Source organism: Salvelinus namaycush, chromosome 6 (assembly GCF_016432855.1).
Source record: "Salvelinus namaycush isolate Seneca chromosome 6, SaNama_1.0, whole genome shotgun sequence".
NCBI lineage: Eukaryota > Metazoa > Chordata > Actinopteri > Salmoniformes > Salmonidae > Salvelinus > Salvelinus namaycush.
In genome coordinates this window covers 14,894,825-14,905,152 of record NC_052312.1, presented here as the reverse complement: position 1 = coordinate 14,905,152, position 10,328 = coordinate 14,894,825, and the positions used below count along the sequence as shown (strand labels likewise).

The window sequence follows — 10,328 nt, the reverse complement described above, 5'->3', positions numbered from 1 at the left end:
AGGAAGGACAGACTGAAAGACCTAGAAATGCTTCGGTTTCTGTCGACTTACTCCATCTTTACCACATGTTGGTTTGTGCAACATGGTGTTTTGAAAACGGAAATAACATTGAGCTATGACTTCCCTGAAGGTCTTACTGTATGTTTCTTAACTACAAAGACACTGATAAGTGAAATCACACTATTTGACCGATCAGAGATAAAATATTTATTAGGTTTACAGCATTATACATCAATGATTACGAGTTGGCCCATCTGTCAAAATCTCAGTACAGTGAATGAGAGACAAACAAGGTAGTAAAGACAGCGCTGAGAAATCCTCTTCAGAGTGGAACCATGGGTGTCATCGTTCAATAGTCAAGTGTTTTAACTTAGCGGTCAACTTCTCCAAACACAATGTCCTGGGTGCCTGTCAAGAAAAAAAGAAAAGAAAAAAACCTCAACCATACATTGAACAGGAACTACACTGAACAAAAATATAAATGCAACATGTAAAGTGTTGGTCCCATGTTTCATGAGCTGAAATAAAAGATTCCAAAAATGTTCCATATGCACATCTCTCAAATGTGCACAAATTTGTTTACATCCCTGTTAGTGAGCATCTCTCCTATGCCAAGATAATCCACCTGACAGATGTGGAATATCGAGAGGCTGATTAAACAGCATGATCATTACACAGGTGCATCTTGTGCTGGGGACAATAAAAGGCCACTAAAATGTGCAGTTTTGTCACACAACACAAGGCCACATATGTCTCATGTTTTGAGGGAGTGTGCAATTGGTATGCTGACTGCAGGAATATCCACCAGAGCTGTCGCCAGATAATTGTAGGTTCATTTCTCTACCATAAGCCACCTCCAACCTAATTTTAGAGAATTTAGCAGTACGTCCAACCAGCCTCACAACCACATCTAACTACGCCAGCCCAGGACAACGTGTTCCAGTTCCCACCAATATCCAGCAACTTCGCACAACCATTGAAGAGTGAGACCACTTTCCACAGGCCACAATCAACAGCCTGATCAACTCTACGCTAAGGAGATGAGGCAAATGGTGGTCAAACCAGACACTGACTGGTTTTCTGATCCACGCTCATAGCTTTTTTTTTTTTAAAAGGTATCTGTGATCAACATGTATATCTGTATTCCCAGTCATGTGAAATCCATAGATTAGCACCTAACAAATGTATTTAAAATTAACTGATTTCCTGATATGAACTTAACTCCTTTGTAAAACCTTTGAAAATGTTGCGTTTATATTTTTGTTCAGTGTACATGAATTGCATTGCTAAGGATTCTGATATTCAATGGTTGACTGATAACATAAGGGTCGTGTTCAGCAGGGAGAATTGTTTGTGAAACAGAGGTACTAATACAATTAGAACACAGATGTGTTAACCGTCACAAAACATTTTGCTACGGTGTGTCCTACTGAACATGACCCAGTAGAAACATTTCTTACCAATAATGGCCACTACGTCAGCCAGCATGTGTCCTTTAGCCATCATATCCAGGGCGGCCTGGGGAAGACAACGTCGCAAAACCATCAATCAACTATAAACCGAAAGAAGCATCATACATAGCTCTTTTCTTATAAAATCTGTGTTGCGACACGTTTGTGCAATGCACTTTAAATAAAGTGATTTGATACAGAAACCAAAACAGTGTGGGACGATCTGGTGTGTTAATGTCCCAAGAACAAACATGTTACAACACAGACAGAGAGGGGAAGGCAGGGTTGGGTTTGTGTTCTTTTACAAATGCTATTATACTGGTTTATAAATGTCCTTAATGAACTATAAGTAGCCTTGAGGAAGAAGCTGTTTTACACATTGAATAATTTATAACAACTGCATTAAATAATTCAGGGTGTGAATTCTGTGTTGTGGTAGTTTGAACTCCCCGTACCAAGTGAGCGAATCCTGGAGCTTTGATTTTGCAGCGGTAGGGCCTGCTGGAGCCGTCAGATACCAGATACACACCAAACTCTCCCTGCAAAATAACAATATTACACATTAATATTCCTACCCAACACATTCACACCAAACTTTCCCTGGAAGAGACAGGAGAGGAGATCACATTACACAACAGCAGCACCTACAGCATATTATATTCAGTGTTTTAACACACCTATATCCAGGGACTACAGATTCGAATTAACCAGCTAGCTGAATCTGGCACATTTACAGAATACCTCTGGCTGTCAAATCAATGTAATAAATGACATGGAATTGTTTTATATCTAAAGGCATCCTATGACCTACAAAATGGATCAGTTGGAGGAGAATCTCACCATTACAAACGGTAAACTGCTCATATAGAATAGCCTCAAAGTATTTGAGGTTCAATTTTTTTTTAAACAGAAAGGCTCAAATCCCTTCTATCCATGCACGTCTGAAGAAAGGGGAGAGCTTACCTTGGGTGCTTCTACAGCTGTGTATGTGGATCCGGGGGGCACCTGGTAACCCTCTGTGTACAGCTTAAAGTGATGGATCAGAGACTCCATGGACATCTAACATGGGAACATTAACCACCATTACAACTGATGCTTATATAGACTCGACGTGAAACACTCCACCGTAACCAGGGCTTGTGTTTAACTACAGGGTAAGGCAGACAAAAGCAAAGATGATCTAAATGCCCTGTGTGTTTCTCCATCCTGGTCCCGAGCACCCAAAAAAGGTGCACTCATACACCTGATTCAACTAATTAACTCATCAAGCCGTTTGATTAGTTCAATCCGGTGCGTTTAGCGCTAGGGCTAAAAACGTGCACCCCGCTGTCCTCAATGATCTCAAATAAAAATATTGAGTCGTTCTCTCACCTTCATCTCAGATCTCTTGGGCGGGGCCACCTTGGCATCGTCCACTTTGATCTCTCCCGCTGGCATCTTGTTGAGGGCCTCGATCATGATCCTGAGACTCTGCCTCATCTCCTCCACCCTGCACAGGTACCTGACCAACACCAAAGAGGAGAGGACGAAGGGAGGGAAACAAGATGTAAACATGTATATTGTGAAGGTATTTTAAAAGTTGTATTGACAGATACAGCTAGATAAGTAGATGTGGGGGGGGTGAGTGGTGGCAGAACGGGGGATTTAACCGCTGCCCTCCAGGGGCATGTGGTCCGTGTGTGGCAGCACTACCACTAGACCAGCCGCCGACAACGCCAAAACAGATCATGTAGAGGATTCAATCAAAAACAATCAATAAGATATATGAAGGTAAAACAGACAAAATCTCTCATCTACACAAAGGCAATACTAAGTAAAAGAGAGCGAGGCAGACAGAGAGAGGACAGTAGGCGTTCTTCTCACCTGTCGTAGCAGTCTCCCTTGCTGCCGATGGGAACGTCAAACTCCACCTCGTCATACTTGTCGTAGGGCTGAGACTTCCTCAGGTCCCACTTGATGCCTGAACCCCTCAGCATCACACCACTGACAGACAAGCAGAGGGGGGTGTTTACATCTTTCATTAGCTTCTCAACAGTTTGAGAGAGAGTGTGTGAGTGAGTGCGTCTCACCTGAAGCCATAGTTGAGTGCGTCCTCTGCAGACACAACCCCGATGTCCACAGTGCGGTTCTTCCAGATACGGTTGTTGGTCAACATCTCCTCCACCTCATCTATTCTGATGGAGAAGTTCTTGCACCACTCGTAGATATCATCCATTAGTCCCAGTGGCATGTCCTGGGACAAGCAGATAACACAAGCATCTTATCTTTATAGCGACCATTCCATCGCATACATAGCTGTAGGGTGAAGTTGCCCCTAGACTGATCTTGGGTCAGTTTTGCGATTCCCCCCCCCCTAATGGTGAAGGTTAGGATTGGGGAGAGGATGCTGATCCTAGATCTGGACCTAGGGGATATGTCACCCAGGAGAAACCCCATAAGACTTAGTTCCCAGGCAGCCCTCACCTGGTGTACTCCTCCAGGTCTGACGTAGGCTGCATGCATCCTGGCCCCTGAGACACGCTCATAAAACTCAAACATCTAGGAGAAGGATAGAGACAAGACACCATGAAAGGTCCAGTGCTATCAAAAAACATGGTTTTCCAGTGTTTTATATATATTTACACACTGAGGTTGGAATAATACTGGGAAATGGTGAAAATTACGATAATACACTTTTAGTGTAAGAGCCGTTTGAAAAGACTGCCTGAAATTCCATCCTGTTTGGGTGAGATGGAGTTTTGGCCTGCCTGGTGATATTAAATTAGTTAATATACGAATAAGAAAAAGGACTTCCAAAAATTGCTACTTCAGCAAAAGGGAGGAAGATCAGGACCCGTTCATAAAGCATCTCAGAGTGCCTGATTCTAGATCATCACTCCTACTCTGTTGTGCTTGATACGGCCCCAGATCCTAAATTCTGTTTCCATTCTCACCTTCTCTCTCTCCTCGAACATCCAGAAGAAGGGGGTCATGGCTCCGATGTCCAGGGCGTGGGTGGTGATGGCCATGATGTGGTTCAGGATGCGAGTCAGCTCTCCGAAAAGAACTGTAAAACAGAAGTACACCCTGAAAAGTCATACTTACTTGATTCACCACTGTTGTCCATCTTCTGCCTGTGTGGAGATTGTGTAACAGGCCCCAGTCCCTCTGTACAGTTGAAGTCAGAAGTTTACATACACCTTGGCCAAATACATTTAAACTCAGTTTTTCACAATTCCTGAAATGTAACCATAGTAAACATTTCCTGTCTTAGGTCAGTTAGGATCACCACTTCAATTTAAGAATGTGAAATGTCAGAATAATAGTAGAGAGAATGATTAATTTCAGCTTTTATTTCTTTCATCACATTCCCAGTGGGTCAGAAGTTTACATACTCAATTAGTATTTGGTAGCATTGCCTTTAAATTCTTTAACTTGGGTCAAACGTTTCGAGTAGCCTTCCACAAGCTTCCCACAATAAGTTGGGTGAATTTTGGCCCATTCCTCCTGACAGAGCTGGTGTAACTGAGTCAGGTTTGTAGGCCTCCTTGCTTGCACACACCTTTTCAGTTCTGCCCACAAATTTTTTATAGAATTGAGGTCAGGGCTTTGTGATGGCAACTCCAATACCTTGACTTTGTTGTCCTTAAGCCATTTTGCCACAACTTTGGAAGTATGCTTGGAGTCATTGTCCATTTGGAAGACCCATTTGCGACCAAGCTTTAACTTCCAGACTGATGTCTTGAGATGTTGCTTCAATATATCCACATACTTTTCCTTCTCATGGTGCCATCTATTTTGTGAAGTGCACCATTCCCTCCTGCAGCAAAGCACCCCCACAACATGATGCTGCCACCCCCATGCTTCACAGTTGGGATGGTGTTCTTCAGCTTGCAAGCCTCCCCCTTTTTCTTCCAACCATAATGATGGTCATTATGGCCAAACAGTTCTATTTTTGTTTCATCAGACCAGAGGACATTTCTCCAGAAAGTACGATCTTTGTCCCCATGTGCAGCTGCAAACCGTAGTCTGGCTTTTTTTTACGGCGGTTTTGGAGCAGTGGCTTCTTCCTTGCTGAGCAGCCTTTCAGATTATGTCAATATAGGACTCGTTTTACTGTGGATATAGATACTTTTGTACCTGTTTCCTCCAGCATCTTCACAAGGTCCTTTGCTGATGTTCTTGGATTGATTAGCACTTTTCGCACCAAAGTACGTTCATCTCTAGGAGACAGAACGCGTCTCTTTCCTGTTCGGTATGACGGCTACGTGGTCCCATGGTGTTTATACTTGCGTACTATTGTTTGTACAGATGAACGTGGTACCTTCAGGCGTTTAGAAATTGCTCCCAAGGATGAACCAGACTTGTGGAGGTCTACAACTTCTTTTTTTCTGAGGTCTTGGCTGATTTCTTTTGATTTTCCCATGATGTCAAACAAAAAGGCACTGAGTTTGAAGGTAGGCCTTGAAATACATCCACAGGTACACTTCCAATTGACTCAAATGATGTCAATTAGCCTATCAGACGCTTCCAAAGCAAACCTTTTTTTGGGATTTTCCAAGCTGTTTAAAGGCACAGTCAACTTAGTGTATGTAAACTTCTGACCCACTGGAATTGTGATACAGTGAATTATAAGTGAAATAATCTGTCTGTAAACAATTGTTGGAAAAATGTCTTGTGTCATGCACAAAGTAGATGTCCTAACCGACTTGCCAAAACTATAGTTTGTTAACAAGACATTTGTGGAGTGGCTGAAAAACATGTTTTAATGAAACCAACCTAAGTGTATGTAAACTTCCAACTTCAACTGTATATCCATGTTGACTGTTGAACTCCATGTAGCTAACTACTGCCCCCTAGTGACCATGTATGAAGGGGTAAATGGGGCCAGATGACCTAAGAAGGTTATGATTCTCACGCTTGTTACTGTTGTGCTGGTAGAGGAAAGAGGTGCACCACCTTAACCACAAATTTCACTTGTTAACCCAAACTGTACCCTTATCTCTGAACTGACAATTCAGGGGGAAAAAAGCTCATGTAAGTTGGTTTGCTCATCAGTTTGAGGTATTGGTTAGTTTGTCCTTTCTGGCAAGGTCGTCTAGTAGCTCCTAGTCTCACCTCTGATCCACTGTGCGCGGGGTGGGGCCTGGATGTTGAGCAGCTTCTCCACGGCCAGAGAGTAGGCCTGCTCGTTACACATCATGGACACGTAGTCCAACCTGTCAAAGTAAGGCAGCGCCTATAGCAAAACACAGGAAGACTGGTCAATGCATTTCATCAAACAAAAACATGCCCGTTGTAGAAGAGCCTAAACACGAGCTTGTACATTACAAGCATCTTAGCCAGGACACTTACGCTAGAAACTTACAGCCAATTTGCTATCCTAGCTGACGGCTGAACTATTCTGGCAGGATTTTTGTCTTCTTACATACCTTACTGTCTCTAGGGTGCTACATACCTGCAGGTAGGTCTTGTACTCAATGAGTTTTTCTGTGCCGCGGTGCAGCAGGCCCACGTGGGGATCACACTTCTTCACTGACTCCCCGCTGAGCTCCAGCACCAGACGCAGCACGCCATGGGCTGCGGGGTGCTGGGGGCCAAAGTTAATGGTCAGGTTAGACACCTCCTTCTCCATAGGAGCATCCTTATCTGAGGGAGGGAGGAGAGAGGAGAGAGAGGAGATTTGGCAGTTAAAGTTGATAAGAAAAGCTACTTTTTTGTTAAAAGTAAAACCAACGCATTTCGTCTCTTGGCCTTCGTCAGGGTTCAACATAGAAAAAAGAAAGAGGTTGGACAGGCTAGTTGGTTCGGAATTCATGCATACGAGTTTAGATAAAGTTGAATGTAGAATGACTATGATAAAGTCACATAGTATGATGTGGAATGATTCTAAATCTATAATAAAGTGATAAAGTCACAGAATGAGTTTAGAAACCACTGACAACCACGTTGTGGCCAATCAGGTTCGATGGAGTAGCAGGCAATAAAATGCAACTCCCACATATGGAACTAACAGATTTCAATCATTATACCCAACTTTGGACTTGGGCCTAAATAACAACTAGGGATTTGACCTTTGACTGAGTACCCGAATGAAAAAAAGCTATTTTTAGAACAAGGGCGGCAGTGGGAAAAAAATGTGCGCATTTTGCCAACATTTTGCCACATGCCAACAGTGAGAAACAGTGCCTAATTTATCATAACCATTACGGATAACACATCCTAACTGCTAAGTTGCCTCATATATTTAGTCAATAAAAAAACAAGTGCCATTTAAGATACATTTGTTGAAACTGTAAAATCAACTGGTTATATTTTATCGTGGAACACAATCAAAAAGGAAGTAAGCTGACTAATGTGGCGCTTGCTTGTAGAAGCCTATGGCTGTGCAATGGCATAGCCTTGTTTGTTAATTTTGCAGAAAAGACACCCTTATTTCCAGAGCCCTTATCACAGTCAAGACTCCTATTTTATAGTAAAAAAAACATGATGTAATATAACAGAATAAAATGAGTACTCAATTACTCATGCACATCATTAATAACTAGTAGGCCTATAGATGAAGACAGCACACAACAGTGGGGCGTACCATTCCATGGTGGGGGGATCCATTTCTCAGTGATGGCGCTGGGGTACATCACCGCCCCAGCATAGTGCTCCGTCCACTCCACATCTGGCTGCCACTGTTTCTGCCTGGAAAGAGAGAATAACAAGCAACCATGATGCATCAATGGTACTAAGGCAGTGTGTGGATGTTGTTGACCAAGTGTTTAACCCAGGAGGTTTCAAACCTCTCCTCAGGGACCCCCAGCTGTTCCATGTATCTGAACTGATCATCAAGCGCCCTGGACTACCTGAATCAGGTGAGCTAGTTCAGGACTACAACAAAATTGTGAAACGTCTAGGAGAAGGTTTGAAAACCACTGGTTTGACCTACACAGTTTTGTGAGGTAAACTAATGCTTTCTCAGAGCACGTCTCAGGGGGAGTGGGATATGCAACAAACAAAAAAACATTTCACACCACACACACTTATACAGGTTATACACTTGTACATGTGTGAAATAGGACAAACATAAGCACCCCTTATTTGACCTTTTTGATAACATGTGCCAAGTAAACTCCTAATATAAGTAGACTAGAGTCCAGGGTAGGGCAGTAATCTGCTCTAGGTCAGCCAAGACAGACTGACGACATGGTCACTAATCACATTTCACACAAGTAAAACGGTAGGATTAAACAGATTCACCAAATGAAATGTTTGTGTATAAAGCAGGCCTCGATATCAAGCATTATCCAACTGTTGGTAATGGTCCATAGCAACTTGTCAAGGCACAAATGGATCGGTAAGGCTGAACTGTTCCAAGTTACTGTCTAACACGTTATGTTTGACCCTGAAGTGATTCATATGAATGTGTGAGAGGTGTACAACCGGTGTTGTTGACCTCAATACAGTAAATGGCATCAGGTTGTGTAAACACTCGTAACACGTTATGTAAAACGTGTTGTTATTGAGCCTAGTTAACTACAATAAGGTGGCTAGCTAGCCTGGATTCTAGACCTATTTTGTGCTAACATTCCACTCATTGTACACGTTTTCGCAAGATGACAAGCTGTCCATGAATCGAATGTGCTGCAATGCTGTCAAAATCCACCTGATTCGATTCAAGTAACCTAGCTACTAACGTTAGCCGGGTTGCCAACTAACAGCTGTTTTAATGTTACAGCAATTATGCAACAGTTCCTTCTGACAACATAAGCGTGATGTTGTGTGTCGTGTCAGGTATGTGAACGACAAGCCCAAACCCCTGCTGTAGATGAGCAGTGCATTTTGTTAGCTAGCTAATGCTAGCTGTTATGTGACCGTTTTTGATCCCTAAACGACCTATTTGGACATTATTGATCGGTTAAACTATAATTACGCTTATCGAACTATGAGAATCTCACCTGTTTTGCTGGACAGTGCAAGCAGGGCTAACCAAACTACTATTTATAATAAATTTTGTTGAAGGACGTCCGAGTTTGCTAAGCGACCTCAACATTGTCCCCGCCATCTTGGCAGTCAAAGTCGCTCTGCACCCGGTGACGTAAGGATTTCTTCTTCTTTGGGGTTTAGGGCGAACTACATGCTAAAAAGTGTATTATCGCCACCAACTGGACGGGGGTGAAAAAATTCACAAAAGAAAAGTAAATTCCACTGGGAAGAGAACATTTACATTAATAATCCACAAAAACGACAAAAGAATGTAAAATAAATAAATAATATATATTCCAGCTCCTTCAGTCATTCGAAACCTAAAAAATCCACTCAGGTTCAGAGGCCTGAAAGGGTGCGACCACACGGAAAAGTACTCCATGTAGCTCCTCAGATGTTAGCTGTCTTTTAATCCCAAAAATAGTTCAACTGCAGAAACAATGATATCAACCTTTCTTGACTTTTTTTCAATGTGCACAGTGCCATTTACCACCATTGCTATTAAAGCAACAAAGTCCACTTTCTTCACCTGAAGAATTTCTGGGTCCTGTTGATACGCAGGCTGCGGTGTATGTTGCAGTGTAATTCTACCAGTATTCACTACCATCAGACTTTCATACCATTTTGACTGCCTCCGCATAGGAGACAGACTGAGCTGCCCTGATTTTGGTGACCTCCATTTTTTTCACCCTGATCAGGCATTCCAAGGCATCATGATCTCCACCGCAGTTACAACACTTTGCTCCTTGACCACTCTCTTCTGTTAAAATGTTTTATTTTTTGGTTTGGGAAGCAAAGTTGACAGAATGATGGTACTGCCACCTATCACACTGAAGTATAATGGAAGTTGAGTTGGTGCTATATGGAAAAATTGTGTGACTTGCTGTTCAAAAGTATTTTTACGGTAGTGGAAGACGTAAAAAT

At 42.5% G+C, this 10,328-nt stretch overlaps 1 protein-coding gene across 1 annotated transcript; it reads right to left on the bottom strand.

Annotated features, from left to right (window-relative positions):
- Window positions 1–192: 192 nt before the first annotated feature.
- On the bottom strand, window positions 193–9,516 carry ndufs2 (NADH:ubiquinone oxidoreductase core subunit S2). The gene is made up of 13 exons (XM_038996021.1): window positions 9,377–9,516; window positions 8,020–8,123; window positions 6,889–7,079; window positions 6,549–6,669; window positions 4,385–4,497; window positions 3,915–3,989; window positions 3,521–3,684; window positions 3,315–3,434; window positions 2,823–2,952; window positions 2,415–2,510; window positions 1,907–1,990; window positions 1,461–1,518; window positions 193–408 (listed from the first exon to the last, which is right to left on the bottom strand). Exons 1-13 carry the CDS (start codon window positions 9,481–9,483, stop codon window positions 371–373), a joined length of 1,401 nt encoding a protein of 466 aa, XP_038851949.1. The 5' UTR covers window positions 9,484–9,516; the 3' UTR covers window positions 193–370.
- Between the last annotated feature and the right edge of the window lie 812 nt (window positions 9,517–10,328).